A 19,611-nucleotide genomic window follows, 5' to 3' on the forward strand; every position below is an offset into this window, starting at 1 on the left:
GTCTTTGTTTCAGTACCTGGCTGTTGGTGTGAGGAGGCTGAACATCAGTCACCTTCTGTGGTTTCGGGACGGTGTAGCGGCGGCGCTCGGCGTTGCTCCTCAACACGTTCACATCAACAAGCTGAATGTAAGTGGCGCTGTCATCCCGCTCCGTTTAAACCTCTTGTCTGACCGATTTTCCTGATGGACGGTCGGTCTTTACAGGCAAAAAACGGCATCGAGCTCTTCGTGTCCTCTGAGAGGCGGGACATCGTGGAGCTCCGCCCTGCTAAGGAGGTCGTCCAATCGCTGAATCGCAGCGTTCTTCATCACCATCTGGCCGACTTCGGCATCACAGAGGTCAAACCGGAGGTAAAAGTTAGGCTGTCGTGGAGTATTTATTATTTTTTAGAAGTATTTAAAAAAAAACTTGAGAATATTGCTTTAAATGTTTTTTTTTCTGTGTTTCATCTTGTTTCAGTGCTGCAGAAACATCCCAGACTCTTCGCCTTCGTCTCCGAAGAAGAACGTCCTGCAGGACGAGCAGAGGGATCACGCATGGAGCAGGGACGGCCTCTACAACGTCGTCCTCTTCTTCACGTTCTTCCTCATCATCGTCACCTGCTTGATGGTAAACCCATCCTGCTCAAAGAATAGGGTTATAATTAAATTTAGGTTAGATCTGAAATGATAACTTTATCTCAAACCCTTCTGAGTGAAAGTGGAAGTGAAATTCTTCCACTCTGAAAATTTGGATTATCATGAATATCAGCAAACAAGTCCATTTTGAATGCTCCCTTAATGGAAGAAGGTATCTTGGGAATATTGTAGATACGAATTTGTACAAATTCAAGTAGTTAATCAGGTACAAAACTTACAAAAATTGATAAATTATGCTTTGATTGGGAGGATAAATTGCATTAAAACGAATTTGGTCTCAAACCTCCTAACCTGTAAAAGTATTATTAGCTGCCCATATTCAATTTGTTTCCTTTTTATTTAGCAAAGGAAAATGTTCCTCCCTGGAAAAATGTTGTTGTTTTTTCAACATTAAAGACAGTTTGCCTGCAGACTGTGTTTACAGATGGACAACCACAGCTGTACCTAACAGAGCGGACAACCTTGTTTTGATTCATATGGCTAAGATACAGCAAAGAGTTTGTGAAGCTGCTGGATGAGAGAATAATATTTCACCCCAAACATCTTTGAATCAGAATGGACCTAGATCTAGATCATTGGATGGAAGAATTTCAGAGCTACGGCATCAGAAAAGGGTTCATTACCTACTTTCTTTTAATAAAACACGTTTACAGGCTTTGTAATTTCTGAAATTAAAATAAATCATATCTGAATAAAAAAAAAAGTCTTAAAAAACAACTATGTAGTTCCCTCCTTTGTAGTGTTACATGTTGGCCACACGGGGGCGCTCCTGTACACTGAGTAACTGGGTTTGTGTCTTTGGTTTAAAAACTTCCTGTTAATTCTTCACCTTCCATTGTCTTCAGGTTGCAGGAAGATCTCTTCTAAAGAGATTACTTTTATCTTTGTTCAAAGAAATATGTGCAACAAATTATAAACTGGAAATTGAATGAAAACACAAAGATTTGACAAACTATATGACAAGAAATATTGAGGAATCTACACTTTCCTGTGTTTGAGATCATCAGACTTCCCAAAAATGTTTATTTTCAACCATATAGCTTTGAAAGTCAGTAAAAGATAATTTTTTTAATTAAAGTTAAGCCCAAAGTTCAAAGAAATTCATTTGTCAACAGTGTAACTTTAAATAATATTGAATTATTCATCCTAGTTTTTAAAAGAGCAATTCAATTCAATTCAATTCAATTTTATTTATATAGCGCCAAATCATGAAACATGTCATCTCAAGGCACTTTACAAAATCAAGTTCAATCATATTATACAGATTGGGTCAGATTATACAGATTGGTCAAAAATGTCCTATATAAGGAAACCAGTTGATTGCATCAAAGTCCCAACAAGCAGCATTCACTCCTGGGGAAGCGTAGAGCTACAGGGAGAGTCGTCTGCATTGTACATGGCTTTGCTGCAATCCCTCATACTGAGCAAGCATGAAGCGACAGTGGGAAGAAAAACTCCCCATTAACGGGAAGGAAAACCTCCGGCAGAACCGGGCTCAGTATGAACGGTCATCTGCCTCGACCAAAGGCAATTAAGCCTTCATTTCTTTAATAAATTTATTACAAATTCTCCTGAAGCAAGAAACAGTAAAAAGTTTTGGTTAAAAACAACAAAAACGTTTTCCTGCTCTGATTGCTGATTGGGGCCCATTTTTTTCTCCGGGAGCTAAAAAACTATTAAATATATGGCGCTAGTTATATAAATACCAATGTTTTATAATATGAATTAGTTCAAAGCCATGTACAACAGAACATTTTTAAACATATTTTTAATCATATTCCTTAAGAAAAACAGATTGGTTTTATCATTCTCTCCCCTTTATCTCCTCTTTCTTTCACCTCTACTCTTTTTTTTCTTTTCTTTCACTTTTTGTTCTTCCTTTACTCTCCCATTGTCATGTCCATATAATTTGAAATTCTCCTTGCAGGAATCATAATAAAGCTATTTACAAGCATAAATCAAGTGGAGCACTATGGCGAAAGCCGTTTGCTCCACTTGTAAAAGCAAAATCTGTCGAGCTCTATCTGGCATTGAGACATCAATTCCTATTGCCATATTGCTAGACAGGACACTGGGAAAAAAAAAAAAAAGAAAGAAAAACAGATTGTAAGAATATATACGGTACATCAATAGTCAATTAAAACACTCTTGACTTTTGTGTATATATTCTTAAAATATTTTTTGCTTAATAAATATAATCAAAAATATGTTTAAAATGTTCACTTTTTTTGAATATTTGATCATTTTTTTTTGCAATTTATTAATTGCTTGGCTTTTTATCTAAGCATTTTGTCAACAGGCATATGTCCAAATGTAGATATAGGTGGATGATTATGATAAAATGATTGTTTGTTTGTATGATAAATTGTGATTTTTTTTTTTAAATAAAAAGAAAAATTGAAACAGACCATTGAACCTACATTAAATGAATTAATTAATACATGGCATAGTGTTCGGCTAAATCTTTATCTTTCTATTCAGCGATTAGAGCAACTTGAGCTTCTGATGGGAGAACTAAACCAACTGGATCTATAATAGTTGTTTAATGTTTGCAAAACGTGTTTTTCTGTCCACCTCATTTTCTTCAGGTTTTGTATCGAATGAAACAGAAGGTTCCCGTTTCTGAGAAGCACCTTAAAGCTCCGCCCCCCGACCGCCACGTGAGCCTGACCATCCCCCCAGAGCCCACCAAGTGGTCAAAGAGCACCACGGTCCGTAACCTCCGAGGACTTCTTTGCTCTCCTCTGTAAGACGTTTCGATAACTGTAACGGTGATTTATTTTTCAGGTTCTCAAGACAGAAAGCATGGTCCAGTCTGAGCTCCCGCCAGCCGTAGCCACACCCATTCACCAGCAGCAGCCAATCACAGCTTGCCGCCACCTCGCTCCTCCTGTCGTCCCTCTGCCAAGGTGAGTTGACCAAAGCAACCCTTCGGACAAAAGGCAAATCTCAAGGACAGAGGCTGCAGGTCTGGTTGGTGGTTTATCTGCTGAAGCTGCAAAGTGTGAAAAAATGTTTTCAATCAGATGTTAATTTTAATTTCCGCCTGAAAATTTGCAACTGAAATAAGTCGAGACTGGCTCATGGTTTAAAGTTCTGTCGCTGCGACGGATTTCCGTAAGTTGGAAAATGAGAGCAAACAACAGATGCACTTGGTTCTGTTTTACACTTTTTATTCAAGGTTTTAAACCGAAGCTGCTCTCAACCAATGAAACCTGGCAAAGTCGGGACATTAGCCAATCAGGAAGAGAGTAGGGTGGGTCTTTGCAAAGGGGACTGTCACTACCCGATCCGTACCGGTAGCACGATCCGTACCATCAGCTCATTTGCGCAAGCGCAAACAGAATAACTTCTGGGTCGCCAAAAAAAAAAAATTTAATTACGGTACTGAAAATACTTATTTCTATACTTAAATCATTAAAAAATGCTAAACTATATCGTTAATAAAATATTGAAGACTTTTCTGAAAGAAATTGATACATTTTACATTCTCTCCATTGTATTGCTTGACGTCATCATCGGATTATGCTCCAGCATCCTCCAGTCCGGGAAGTTGTCATTGCATAAAGTTTAACTGTATTGTCTGAATTCAATCTGTTAGTTTTATTGCTTCTTCAAACAGGACTGGAAAAAAATATTTAATCCTTAATTATACGGTGAATTTCGTTATACAAATAATCATGTTCTAAACATTTATTTTATTAGAAAGTTAAAATTATCGATTGAGAAAATAGCGCCCTCTGGTGTACACATCATAAACTAGAGAAGACCTCGTGATTATAGTAGCTGCATTGTTTTTTTATTTTTTTTAACAATAACGAACAGGGAATAGAACAAAGACCACACACAAAGCGAAGGCATACCTTGTTAAAATACATTTATTAAGCACAAAATACATACATATGCAAATAAAATAAATGATAAAAAAAATTAAAACTTAAAAAAAAAATTCAAAATCAAATACGTTTCTGTACTCCTATATGTGTTTATAGCTGGGGGTTTATGTACTTTAAGAAATGGTTTATATATTTTTATTTCCCTAACCACAACTAGGAAACATTTTTTCTATTAAAAAAACAAAAAACAATGTATTTTTTATGTATTTCTGTTGTTTATTTTTTAGAATATGCATTATTGCCGCAAATACAAAGATATACAAAAAGAAACCCCTGCCTCGAAAAAATAAAAAAAGAATAAAAAAGTAAGAAAAACGAAACATTTCCCACCGGAAGTTATTCTATTCGCGCACACGCAAATGAGCTGATGGTACGGATCGGGTAGTGACAGTGACATCTGGTAGTCTGAGGTTTGTTGTTTTAAATTTTAGCTTTCACAAACCTACATCGCCCTCTTGTGGCTACAGACGGTAATGTTTGCTTCTTGGTTCATGTTGGTCAACATGCCTTACCATTTAAATTTGACTTATAAGTTGCACCTTACTATACAGTAAGTCACAGTACCAACCAAACTATGAAAAAAGTGCAACTTATAGTCCGAATTATACAGTAACTGATAGTCGCAGCCAGTGATGGCCTCTAGCTGTTGGATGCGTTTCAATCATTGTAACTTTTGGAAGACCATCTCCAACTGACTACAGATGGCATGAATGAAAGTAGCGGTGGTCAATGGTTTTCTTTGGATTTATGCGAACCAGCAGGTCAGAAAGTTCGGTGGATTGAACATCGGTAAGCGTATCTACCGCTGCTCTTGCAGTTAAATTAATGAGTTATTTCCACCTGTGATCACGTCATCTGTCAGCGTTTCTTCCCTCGCTTCCAGTAACTCAGCTGAGTTTGCTGTTACATTTTTATTTAAAACACGTACGGAGGCCTTCGGTCGACGCGGCTGACCCCCCCCCTCTCTCAAACCCCCTTTCCTGTCAGCCTACTTTGTAAAAATGAGCCACCAGTGCCACAAAAAAAAAAAAACAGGAAAAAAAAATCACCTAGAAGAGTAACGTGCTAGCTCAGGGTCAGGGGCGTAGCACCAAATTCTTGGGCCCTGTACACTCTCAATGTCAGTGGGCCTCTGTCCATGCCAGTGCATGAGGCGCGTGTGCTAAAGAAAAAAGAATTAATATGAAAAAAAAAAAAAAAAAAAAAAAAAAAAATATATATATATATATATATATATATATATATATATATATATATATATATATATATATATATATATATATATATATATATATATATATATATATCGACGTTCACTACTCTCTGTCACATACAACATGGCATCGACTTATATAAGTCTGTGGGTGTGACTCTCTAGTTGCCAAGGATACCGGCCATGAGGGGCGGAGCCACAACAACATGTGTGTCCTGAAGCACTTTTCTTCTGGGAGAGTCCACCATGTTCTCATCGACGTTTAAATGGCGTCTTCTGTGTGTGAAGTGCTGGAGAACTGATAGTAAATATGGAAAAACTATTTCAGCGACTTTTTAATTAAAGCCTCTTCTTTTGAGGGATTTAAAAACCTTCCAGCAGGACAACCACCCTAAACAACCCACAGATACGATGGGATGGATTAGATCATCCGATCAGTTTTTAGAATCTGATTTGCAGGTTTTGTTTCAGCTTTTAAATATTTACAAAGCGACACCAGAACAACACTGACACGGCTGTTTTAGTATATATTAACATTTCAGATTATTATTATTATCATTATTATATCTGGTGTGTCTTCCACCTGACTTTTTTCTGTTCTTCTTCTCCAGGCCCACCCCTGTTCCTGTCATCAACACTGAGAGCCGCTCCCTAACGAGCGCTCCCCCGGTGACGGCCACTAACGAGCTGAAGCCGTGCCCCTCCCCTTTCAGGATGAAGCCCGCCGCAGGCCTGCAGGAGAGGTGAGAGCGCAGGAAGAGCGCGATCATAGCTGCATGACAAACTGGCGCTGACGGGCAAAATTAAAGTTGGAAACTGAGATGCGTCCCGCAAAACGCCTTAAATTACGGATTAGTTTTTATTTATTTTAATTCACCATTGTATTTCAGGGCATTATGTAAATAAAACAACTGTTCATGAAGTTTTTCACCATCAGCGGAAGAGAAAAGTACGGAAGAGGATTAGGGCCAATCAAACAATAAAATAAAAAATCTAATCAATTCTGACTTTTTTTCTCAGAATTCTGAGAAAAAAGTCAGAATTGAGTAAATTTGTTAATTTTTTTGAGTGGCCCTAATCCTCTTCCGTAGAAAAGTCAAATTGTTGCTAAAAATGTTTTTTTTTATTTTGAAGCAAAATGTTTCCCAGCTGAGAGAAATTTAAACTTCAGAATAAAAAAAAATATTGTTCTAATTTTTCTCCAAAGAAGATCAAGGATTCATCTTATTGACAATCACAGCAAATCTCAACTAAAATTCTAATATATAATCTGGTTCTTAGTTTTTTTCTGCCTTGAATAACCGTCCAGTAAAGGCAGCTTAATTTTATGTCTTCTGATCTGTTTTATAATGAAATAATTTGACTCGTTAGCAGCTGTTTATATAATATAATAATTATAAAACAGGAAGAAATCATAATGTTTGGAGGGAAAGTGTTTGGACTACAGTAACCTCTGACCTGCGATTGTTCAAGCTGATTCTTTTAGCTTTTTAAACGTACAAAGATCTTAAATTTAGCAGTAAAGTTAAGATTAACATTTTGTTTCAGGAAATAATTCCTAATAAATAAAGGGGTAAAAAGGTGCTTTTTGTTAAAAACATTTATTTATTGTGGTTCCTGGTAGCTTTTTTGGAAGTTTTGAGTTTTAAAACTATTTCAACATAAAAAAAAAATACCACACAGCTATTATAAAACGTTTTATTTTAATCTCTCATCTCAAAGTGCTTCAGTTTCCTCAGTATTAACGATCTCTTCCTCTCCCATGCTGTTAACAATACAAGGCGTGGTTTTTAAATAAGGATGCTCGGCTTATGTAAGGCTCATTGTTTAAATGCCTTCGTATTCCTGCATGGAATACGCAGCTTCCTTCAACCGTTCGGTTTCTGATCTAAGGTTCTGGTTAATTTATAGAGCTCTAAAGGGGCCACCTGCCCAATTAAATTAGATTAAAAACAGCTCATTGTGCAGAAATAAAATGTGATTTAAGAAGAAAGAGGAGTTTATTAAAAGGAACCAGAACTGTTCTAACAGAAGCTGTAGATTAAATACAAAAGTGTCTGTTTGACGAACAGAAGCACGTTATGCTTTATTACTGTTGTCATATTCATTAAATTCAATAGTATTATATGCAAAACAATCCGGGATTTCAGGAAATTTTGTAAAAGAAAAGATCGTAAATGCACCTTCGAAAGAGCATGGCTGGAAATTACTGTTGAAATGACACATTTTCAGATAATCTGCAAAATTTAACTCTATATAATAGAAGATTAGAGATTAAAGGCTTTAGCGTAAGAACTACATGTTGGATTATTTAGCGTTTACTCTCCCAATTCATTAAAAATATTTTCTTCAGAGTACCTTTTTTAATAACCATCTAAACAGATTTGTTGGTAAAACTCAAAAAGAGTTCAGGTGTTTTCAATAAACGGATTAACAGCTGAAATAGTTTAACTATTTTAAACAGTTTATTTTAAGGTTTGAGACCTGGCTTGTATTATTAGTTGTGTTGCGCTTTTTGAGTTGTCTTTGGTTTATTTGTTATTTATTATGTTAAATAACATGTTGGCACATTTGAAAAACTGTTTAGGGCTCATTTATGATTGTGTGGCTTTTATATAATAGTTCAACTTGCTTTGCTTTAATTGCAGTCCTTATTTTACCGTTGTTTTGAGTTTGCAGCATGGCAATGGAGTGACAGCCTGGCAACTTTAGTAATCTTCAAGGTATATAGCCACATTATATGCTTCTAAAAAACAAAAAACATCTGATTAGGATTAAATAAGGTTATATACACCAAGCCTCCATCTTGATAGTGTTTTTATGGTCCTTTTTGAGGCTAGATAGAATCCAGAGCCGGGTGCAATTAGCAGAAATGAACAGATGTGGCGCCATCTAGTGGCAGTATCAGAACTGTCATTACACCTGTTTACTCAATTTATAAATCAGTATTTAATAATGTCGGACTGAGCCTGACACTCTGCAATGCCTCGCAGTAAAGCAGCAGCTCGGCGTGATGAAGACCAACATTATTAATTAAATAAACGATCTACAGCAGCTTTAAGAGCCTCATATCAGAACATTTACTCACGTCAGTCAACTCTGCGTCACATCTGAGCCTCGGCAGGTTTAGCGTCCGCTTCAGGGAACACCAACGTTCAGACTGGATTCCCAGAGACATTCCAGGATTTTCCCTCTTGGAATCATATTTATTTGTGTTCTTTTTTTACGGGATCTTGGACATTTCTTCATTGTTTTGCCTGGAGATGCTAATAGCCGTTAGCCGCTTCCTTGTCTTAACTCCTGCTGCCCATGTGCAGTACGTACTTCTGTTAAAATCATAAACACGAAAAGCTTTATTTACTAACAAATTGAGCATAACCAAAGCATAAAACACCAAAATAACGACTAATATGGCAGCAGGACGTAATAATCTTTCATAAAAACTTTGTATGCAACCAGAGTGAGCTATTAACGCATAAATAAGTCAAATAACGTGGCTATGCACCTTTAAGTCATATTGGGTTTATCATCTGTTCCACCAGAATAAACAGGAACCAGACCATGCAAACGACAAAAGGTATAAATAAATGTTATGCAAGCAAAGAAATAACTTATTTTGTTTTATTTGCAGGGTAAAAACCCACCTAAAATATTAACCTTTTTTTCTTGTGGAGTTGTTTCTATTTGTGTGACTCGTATTTTTACCCGGCGCGGTGCAACACAAGTCTCAGACGTGACGGATCGGAGGATGACTTTGTTCTTCACACCCCAGACGTGTTGAGAGACTGACCGTATTTCCAGCTGCTGCGTCTTTAGCAGCTCTTTAAAACCTGGCCGCAGTTCATTTCCTGCGCGCCCGCGTTAAGCAGTTTCACACGTGTAAAGAAAACATCTTTATCTGCTGCTCGGCTCTCTTCCTCTGAGAAGCGACAAGTCCACAGAGCTGAACGCTGGACGCCATTTTGTTCTGGTTACATGATTGAGTGGAGGGTACAATGGGGCTGAAGACGTGGTGTTTCTTGAGGTAACAAAGGGAAGGAAGATTTCAGGCTCAGGAGTGAGAACAGGATGTTTTTCTGGGTGTCTGTCAGTGTGTGTGTTGTCCACTCTGGATGCCAGCCAATCGGCAATCAAACAAATTGGAAGTAACGGCATCCTGAAGGGGAAACCGGCCGACACGTAGCCAGACGGAGAGTCCGCCCACGTCTCTTGTATTGATTTGTCCTTTTACAGCAAGAAAAGGCTGCTTACATCAGAGCGGGTCAATGTGGTCAAAGTAGACGAGGCATTTTTTAAAACATCTGACCAAAGCTGGGTCATAATCAGAGAAATGATCCAGACACGGCAGCAAATCTGCAAGAAAATGGCTGCAAAAGAGTCAGAATGTAAAATATTGCCTGAATGAGCAGATCTACAAGGAAATAAACGTGTAGTCATGTCACAAAAATGTTTCAGTCGTTGAACTCCCTTCACCAGCACCGCTGAGATTCGTCACATTTTTGTGGAGATATTTTACCTCTGTGTAGAGGAACCAGTAAAAGATGTGATATTTTACACATTAACCCCTAAGAGTCCCACAGTAAACCAGCTGACTTTATTTAAATGCGATTGTTGGTTTAACACCTGGTTTTATTTTACGGTGGCAGCAGCAGGTTCAATCACACTGCAAAAATAGACCTACAAATAAAACATTTTTTCTTGAAATGAAACTATTTGACCTTGATTTGAGCAGGTAAATAAGATGATTTGCCAATGGAATAAGATTTTTGCACTTAAAATAGAAACAATTCATCTCCCTCGTCTTATTTCAAGTGCAGGATGTCTAATTATCTTATTTTAGGGGTAAAAATACTCACTCCATTGGCAGATAATCTTATTTACCTGCTCAAATCAAGGGCAAATGCATTCATTTCAAGAAATTTTTACTTATTTTTAGTACTTTTTTTGCAGTGCAGCTCTACTGCATTGTTGAGAGAAATTCCCATCAATCACATTCAAACTTTTTTTTTTCCACAAATTAAAGGGTAACTCACTCCCCCCAAATCAACTGTCTTTGCTATTAACCTGTAAATATGGACGTCTTCTAGTGCTGTCTACATGTCCTGGTCGTTCCTAAAACTCCTCGAAGTAAATTATCTGCCATGAATGTTCGTTAAGTTCGGTTTAACCATTTAGTGCACCGTGTTCCTACTGGGTGGTTATTTGTGCTGCGCATCGTTCTCACTTCTGCTAATGATAGCCTAGCGGCTAATACGTGATTCAGTTCAATTCAATTTTATTTATATAGCGCCAATTCATGAAGCATGTCATCTCAAGACACTTTACAAAGTCAGAATCAGTCAGATTATACAGATTGGTCAAAAATGTCCTATATAAGGAAACCAGTTGATTGCTTCAAAGTCCCGACAAGCAGCATTCACTCCTGGAGAAGCGTAGAGCCACAGTGGACAGTCGTCTGCATTGTTGATGGCTTTGCAGCAATCCCTCATACTGAGCATGCATGAAGCGACAGTGGAGAGGAAAACTCCCCTTTAACAGGGAGGAGAACCTCCAGCAGAACCAGAACCAGGCTCAGTGTGAACGCTCATCTGCCTCCACCCACTGGGATTAGAGAAGACCCAGTGGATGATCTGTCTTCTCTGGATGATGTCACAGCTAACAGAACGCCAGACCAGGTGTACCTTCTATGAAGAGAAAAAAGACAGAGACCAAAAAGTGCTAACTGCAGTTATCAGCCACCTTTTTATTACGTGTGGAGGGATTTGCTGTAAATGATCAACAGTAAACGCTGAGTCATCTCTTATCTTTACTGCTGATTATTGCTGCTTTATATTTTTGTCTCAAGAACCTTTTTTTTTTCTTTCTCGGGTGATTTATAATTAAATTGTATTTGCAGCTTAGATGTGACCGTACTTGGCTTTTAAATGGTCGCCGGCATGAAAGAGGAAATTACCCGTTTCATGGTTTAATTGTTAGATGCATTGATTTTTCTGACTTAATTCTGGTCTGGACCTTCTAGTTTCAATACCAAATGTCACTTCTTCTACTTTACCTGCTGCTCGTTGAGGCTTTATAAACACATTTCTTTGCACGTTCTACCATTTCTCTTTCGTTCTTTGCTTACCTTAAAGCATTTTCTTTGGTTGCAGCCATCAAATTAAAACGTTTACCCGGTCGGCTGAGATCCTTACAATCCTGTTTCTGTGTAAACTGCCCAGATTGACAATTTCGGGGAGTTAATCAAATTACATGCCTACCAGTGGGTAGCGCTGTTGGCATGCACACTGCAAAAACCAAACTAAAAATAACTAACATTTTCTTAAAAGTTGTGTATTTGTCCTTGATTTGAGCAGGTAAATAAGATGACCTGCCAATGGAATAAGATTTGTTTTACTTAAAATAGGAACAATTCATCTCCATCATCTTATTTCAAGTGCAGGATATCCAATTATCTAATTTTAGGAGTAAAAACACTCATTCCATTGGCAGATGATTTTATTTAACTGCTCAAATCAAGGACAAATACACACATTTTTAAGAACATTTTACTTATTTTTCCTACCCTTGCCCTGGGTGCCCATGGATGAAATAATTATAGTTTATTAGAGTTTTCTATTAACGGATCCAAGCTTATCTGTAAATTCTTAATTTTTTTTAACGTAGCTAAAGTGAAACATCTGGATCAGTGGATAGCGTTAATGAGCATTCTCTGAAAACTTCCACTATTTTCCTTTAACTTCTGCAGGAACCTGAGCCACAAATCTTAAAACTCTTTTCGATAAAACGCGGGAAGGAAAAACGGAAACCTTTTCCACTCCTGACGGACACCTTTGTCTCCTCTCCCATCCTTTCCTGTGCAGACGAGGCTCTAACGTGTCCCTGGTGCTGGACATGTCGGCGCTCGGCTCGGTGGAGCCCCTCAGCGTCTCCGTGGTAACCCCCAGGGAGGCGGCGGCCAGAGAGTACCTGCTGGCGGCCGGCCGACCGCTGACACGGCAGCAGCTTCGCGACGTCGTCAGCAACACGCACAAGCTGCACGTCGAGTTCGCTGTAAGTCCCTCCAGCCGTTTAACGCTCCGGCTGATGACAACGATGCAATACAAGGAATTTCTACTGGTCTGGATGTAATAAAACACTGTTGATATAAGTGAGGGCTTTATATTCACTGAGGGGTTATTTCTGTCTTTAAAATGGTGGAAAAGTATTTATTTTGTTTGTTTGGACCTTTTCCGGGTCAAGATGAGTATTGGAAAGACAAAAAACAACAAAAAAGGTGGATTTTTTGCTGTGTTTTTTATTGCATCTAGTCCAGGCGCCTGCAACCTTTAGATCAGGGGTGTCAAACTGATTTTGGTTGAGGGGCCACATTCAGCTTAATCTGATCTCAAGAGGGCCACACGAGTAAACTCATTGCAAGATTAAATAGAACTAATAAAAGTGGACTTGTTGTTGATTTTTATATTAAATTAATTTCACTTTTACACAATATATTATGAATAACCTCAGCGTTTTTAAGAAAAGTATGTGCAATTTCAACAATACTTTTACTCAGTTAAACATTTACTTGTGCATTATGCATAAGAACTGATCACAGTGATTGTACAATGTTGAAAAACATTTATTCACAATTTTTGGAACTTAAAAACACTGTCCTGCATGACAAAATACATCAAACGGATAAAAATTAAGAAATGATTTAAATTTTTCCACACCTGAAGCTTAATCTGCTAATTAAAACACGGCGCCCCTCGTGGACAATATAGGAACTGCAGATTTTCAATTAAACAAAGTACATATTTTTTTTCAATAATTGTTTTATCATTCTCTTCCTTTAATCTCCTCTTTCTTTCACCTTTTCTTTTGTTCTTCTTGTTCTTCCTTTCCTCTCCTACTTTCCCATTGTAGTGTCCATATCATTTGAGATATTCCCCGCATGAATCATAATAAAACTATTCACATTCATAGATCAAGCGGAGCACTATGGCAAAAGCAGTTCTGCTCCACTTGTGAAAGTCAAATCTGATGAGCTCTTTGTGGCATTTACACAACAATTCTTATTGCCACATTGCCAGACAGGACACTGGGAGGGAAAAAAAATAAATAAAAAAATAAAATTATAATGATAATGCATTTAGCCACAGGGCCGGACTAAATTGTTCGGCGGGCCGGATCCGGCCCGCGGGCCGTATGTTTGACACCCCTGCTTTAGAGTCTAAAGAGCCATTTTTCCTCCAGTCCACTTGAATTAAACTCGTCCAGAGCCGCAAATGTTGCCTGGCCTTTTGAAAAAAAACAAGTTATAATTTTTGATAAAGATCTACTGTAGGAAACATGTTGTCATCGTTAAAGAAACGCCCTTTTATGTTTTTATTTTCAGGTTTGAAAAAAAGAGGATGGATGGGATGTTGATATTTGTGGATATTGATGTAAAAAAAATTCGGTTTCCAACATAATGGAAAAAAAATATTTAAAATTAAATATTCCAGGCACTTTTAGCATCATTCTGTTGTAAAAATTAAGCGCAATTATTCCAACAAGAAACTGCTAAAACCTGCATTTATTATCATTGTTACATTCAAATACCATAATAAAAATATAATTTTTAGCCAAAGTTATTAGGAGCCACAGGTTACAGACCCCTGATCTAGTCCCATATAGATTCATACCTGTAGCTCTTAAGCTGGAGCTGACGTATCAATTAAAGCAATGATGCTTAAATGAGTAAATAAAGGTATCAAGATACAGAACCTTTTTAGAGCTTTAATCTGTTAAATGTTCTGGGAATTAGTCGACATCTGAGATTCTATGAGGAGTTGAGAGCTGTGGGGCTCTGCATTTGGGGCCAGGCCCCACCAGATGTCGCTGTGGAGCTCCATGTTCACAATAATCAGTGGAACAGGGTCGTTCTTTCTATAGAGTAATATTGTTAAAAACACAGATTCCCTTACCAATAAAATTCTACTATAAACATCTGTCTATATATCTAAGTCTGCCAGAAAACTGACTCAGTAGCTAAATCCTCCTGAGGCGTCTTGATATTGGGAGAGGCCCCCCACCGTTTGTTTAAATAACGAACATCTGGAATCGCAGTGAGCATGCCCAGTACGCTCTCAGTAGACACAAATCCTACGGCCCCAAGATCAGATCGTCCAATCAGAACGCTGGAAATGCAGACGTTGCGTTACGTTCTGAAAGTGTGCGACCATCTAGATTTGATTGTCCTTCCTGGATTAATGAAGGATTGATGTGAACATTATCAGTGAGCCTTTATTAGTAATTTTATGTATAAAAATTAAATGCCATTTTTAGTGTGTTGGTTTATGCTAATTTATCTATTTTATTTCAAATTGATCAAAGTATTGATCAAGACCCAAAAAAAAAGGGGGGAAAAGTTTTCTTTTACAAACTTGGAAATTTCTCTATGCCCTTTTCATGAGGACACAGATTTTTAATTCAGTGTTTTTACTCTGATCACTCATCTTTTTTTAAAGCTGGCATTTAGTTGTGTGGTTTTCTCTTTTCCACATCAGATGCTCCTCTTGGAATAGCTCAACCTAAAATTAATCCAACTTCTCTTGCTCATTAGATCAAGAGACAAGTGTTTAAGATTTGTCCATCTTAAAATGATCCAGCTCTATACTTCATACCCCCAGTTGAATAAATTCCAGGATGTACTGTTCAGGCTGAGGATAACGCGTGTCGTATCGCTGATGCCCGTCTTTTATCCCCTCTCAGGAAATTCCCATGAATTTCATCGATCCCAAGGAGCTGGATATTCCCAACCACGGCACTAAGAACAGATACAAGACCATACTGCCCAGTAAGTACTGTACGTCGCTAAGAAGCAGCAACACTTCCAAAACATCCCTCATTTCCCCCTGAACCAGGAAGTTGTTTTATTATGTCGGAGTGTCAAAGGCCGACGTTCCCAAAGATATATTTCACCCTCGCTCTTCCCCAGCAACACGTTCCGACAATAACTACTCTGAGCACAGTTTGTTCTCACAGTCAGGTGCTTATTCTGATTAAAACATTGCGTTACAAATAATTTTTGGATTGTGCACTCGTGTTTTGGAAGAGTGGGGGGTTATCAGAAACAGAGTTGTTCCTTCCTGCAGCCAATCAGGAGACAGGAATGTTCACCTAAAGCTGCTGTTGATCCTGCGTTCCAGTGTGTGTTTTCTTTGCAAAGTGTTCATTGTGCTCTGCAGGGCCAGTGTGAGCTGTTTGAAACCTGAAACACGATCCTAGCAGGTCTACTGATCTTCAGCTGATGCAGTCTAAATGAGAGATACAGCAACATGTTGTTTAGTATTCATCCAGTTATCAGCCTCACACTGCAAAAACCGAACTTAAAATATGTAAAATGTTCCTAAAATTAGTGTATTTGTCCTGATTTGAGCAGGTAAATAAGATTATTTGCCAATGGAATAAGATTTTTGCACTTAAAATAGGAACAACTCATCTCCATCATCTTATTTCAAGTGCATAATGTCTAATGATCTTATTTTAGGGGTAAAAATACTCATTCCATTGGCAAATAATCTAATTTACCTGCTCAAATCAAGGACTAATACACTAATTTCAAGAATATTTTACTCACTTTTAGTTCCCTTTTTGTAGTGATAATTATAAGTGTTGAAAATCTATAGTTAAAAGTAAATGTCTTTAAGAACTTTAAGAACATTTTACTTAATTTTAGATCCGTTTTTGCAGTGCACTAACAAATGGAGTTCCTCAAGGCTCAATTCTAGGCCCTGATCCGTTTTTATTACTAATTTACTTTCTGGATACAGTTTTTTAACAGAATTTTATGTTTACTTTATTGTACCTTTTAAGAATGGAAAAATTAAGACGGGTTTCTTGCAGCTTCAAAACACACCTAATAATAAATAATCGCTCCTAATAATCCAGCCTCAATGATCCAGAAGAACCTCCACATCCTGATATTCTACACTTACGTTGACTTTTTGTGTTCTAGATTTTGCAAATATGAGACCAAAAAAGGCATTTACTTTTAACTATAGATTTTCAACACTTATAATTATCACTACAAAAAGGAACTAAAAGTGAGTAAAATATTCTTGAAATTAGTGTATTAGTCCTTGATTTGAGCAGTTAAATAAGATGATCTGCCAATGGAATGAGTATTCTGAACCCTAAAATAAGATAATTAGATATACTGCACTTGATATACTTGCACTCCTTGGTTTAATTCAGAGCTGCGTTCCTTGAAGCACAATGTTAGGAAATTGGAGAGAAAATGGCGCTCTACACACCAAGAGGAATCCTACTTAATCTGGAGGGACAGACTATTGTTGTATAACAAGACCCTCCGCAGAGTTAGAGTAGCATATTTTTCATCATTAATTGAAGAGAATAAAAATAATCCTAGATTTCTCTTTAGTACAGTTGCCAAACTTACCCAGAGCCACAGCTCTGTTGATCCATCCATTCCCTTAGCTCTTAGTAGTAATGATTTTATGGGATTCTTCATAAATAAAATTGATGCCATTAAAAATAAAATAATTGGCATCCTCCCAAACATGATTACCTCGTCCTCAGTAAGTGAGGCAGCATTGGAGGAATCCTTAGAACCTGCGCAGTGTTTGAACTGTTTAAAAGCAGTAGAGCTTTCTGAGCTATCTAAAATTTTAGCTTCATCTAAACCTTCTACCTGTATGTTAGACCCAATCCCAACCAAGTTGTTTAAGGACATATTCCCTTTGATCAGTGGCACTATTTTAGACATGATTAATCTATCCTTAGTAAATGGATATGTACCACAGGTTTTGAAAGTAGCTGTTATTAAACCTTTACTTAAGAAACCTTCTCTTGATCAAGATGAGTTAGTAAATTACAGACCTATATCTAATCTTCTTTTCTTATCTAAAATTCTTGAGAAAGTAGTTGCTAATCAACTTTGTGAACATTTACAAAGTAATGACCTACTTGAGGAGTTTCAGTCAGGCTTCAGAGCTCATCATAGCACTGAAACAGCTCTGGTGAAGGTCACTAATGATATTCTCATGGCCTCAGATAATGGACTTGTGTCTATACTTGTCCTGTTAGATCTCAGTGCTGCATTTGATACAGTTGATCACAATATTCTCCTACAAAGACTTGAACATACTGTAGGGATTAAGGGGAAAGCATTAGGCTGGTTTAAATCTTATCTGTCAGACAGATTCCAATTTGTTCATGTTAATAATAAATCTTCCTCAAACTCTAGGGTCACCTGTGGAGTACCACAGGGTTCAGTCCTTGGACCAATTCTCTTTACTATATATATGCTTCCGATAGGCAAAATTATCAGACAGCATGGGATTAATTTCCACTGTTATGCTGATGATACTCAGCTATATTTATCCATAAATCCTGATGAATCCAATCAATTACTTCGACTGCAGTCATGTCTTGATGACATCAAAAGCTGGATGACTTTAAATTTCCTGCATCTAAATTCTGACAAGACCGAAGTTTTAATCTTTGGGCCAGAGTCCTCAAAAAATAAACTTCTTAACCAATCACTTAATCTGGGTGGCGTTAACCTGGCCTCTGGTAATAAAGTAAAAAATCTTGGTGTTATTTTTGACCAAGACATGTCATTTAAATCCCATATTAAACAGGTTTCCAGAGTTTCCTTTTTTCACCTCCGGAATATCGCCAAAATTAGAAACATTCTGTCCAGGAGTGATGCTGAAAAACTGGTCCATGCATTTGTTACTTCAAGGCTGGACTATTGTAATTCTTTACTATCAGGAAGTCCACAAAATGCAGTTCAAAGCCTTCAGCTGATCCAAAATGCTGCAGCAAGAGTTCTGATGAAAATCAACAAGAGGGATCATATTTCTCCAATTTTAGCTTCCCTTCATTGGCTTCCTGTTAAATCAAGAATAGAATTTAAAATTCTTCTTCTAACGTATAAAGCCCTTAATAATCAAACTCCATCATATATCAGAGCTCTGATTACCCCGTATGTTCCTAACAGAGCACTTCGCTCTCAGACTGCAGGTCTGCTGGTGGTTCCTAGAGTCTCTAAAAGTAGAATGGGAGGCAGATCCTTTAGCTATCAGGCTCCTCTCCTGTGGAACCAACTCCCAGTTTTGGTCCGTGAGGCAGACACCCTGTCTACTTTTAAGACTAGGCTTAAAACTTTTCTTTTTGACAAAAATTATAACTAGTGACTCATGTTACTCTCAGCTACCTTTATAGTTTTACTGCTATAGGCTTAGGTTACTGGAGTATATCAGGATCTAATTTTCTCACTATATTGAGTTCTACTGTTCTTCAATTATGCATTATGTGTTGTCATTTCTGCTTTAACTTTCTGTTCTCTCTCTTTTCTCTTCATAGTAGGTACACCTGGTCTGGCGTTCTGTTAACTGTGACATCATCCAGAGAAGACGGCTCACCTGCTACTACCATCTAATGTAGAACAGATTACTAGATCAATGTGTGCTTCTGTGCTTTTTTGTTTCTCTTGTTGTGTCTCTGTTCTGTCTTCTGTAACCCCAGTCGGTCGAGGCAGATGACCGTTCATACTGAGCCCGGTTCTGCCGGAGGTTTTTTTTTCCCGTTAATGGGTGGTTTTTCTTCCCACTGTCGCTTCATGCTTGCTCAGTATGAGGGATTGCAGCAAAGCCATGTACAATGCAGATGACTCTTCCTGTGGCTCTACGGTTCCCCAGGAGTGAATGCTGCTTGTCGGGACTTTGATGCAATCAACTGGTTTCCTTATATAGGACATTTTTGACCAATCTGTGTAATCTGACCCAATCTGTATAATATGATTGAACTTGACTTTGTAAAGTGCCTTGAGATGACATGTTTCATGATTTGGCGCTATATAAATAAAATTGA

General features: G+C 37.7%; 1 protein-coding gene across 1 annotated transcript in view; it reads left to right on the forward strand.

The window, feature by feature from the left end:
- Window positions 1–19,611, forward strand: part of ptprr (protein tyrosine phosphatase receptor type R) — a 61,953-nt gene that overhangs the window by 27,790 nt on the left and 14,552 nt on the right. The window contains exons 3-10 of the mRNA XM_012868667.3: window positions 14–127; window positions 205–351; window positions 461–610; window positions 3,228–3,350; window positions 3,427–3,548; window positions 6,360–6,491; window positions 12,609–12,798; window positions 15,484–15,568. Coding sequence (XP_012724121.3) covers window positions 14–127; window positions 205–351; window positions 461–610; window positions 3,228–3,350; window positions 3,427–3,548; window positions 6,360–6,491; window positions 12,609–12,798; window positions 15,484–15,568 — 1,063 coding nt within the window. The remainder of the gene's footprint in view (window positions 1–13; window positions 128–204; window positions 352–460; window positions 611–3,227; window positions 3,351–3,426; window positions 3,549–6,359; window positions 6,492–12,608; window positions 12,799–15,483; window positions 15,569–19,611) is intronic.

This window comes from Fundulus heteroclitus, chromosome 17 (genome assembly GCF_011125445.2).
Source record: "Fundulus heteroclitus isolate FHET01 chromosome 17, MU-UCD_Fhet_4.1, whole genome shotgun sequence".
Lineage (NCBI taxonomy): Eukaryota > Metazoa > Chordata > Actinopteri > Cyprinodontiformes > Fundulidae > Fundulus > Fundulus heteroclitus.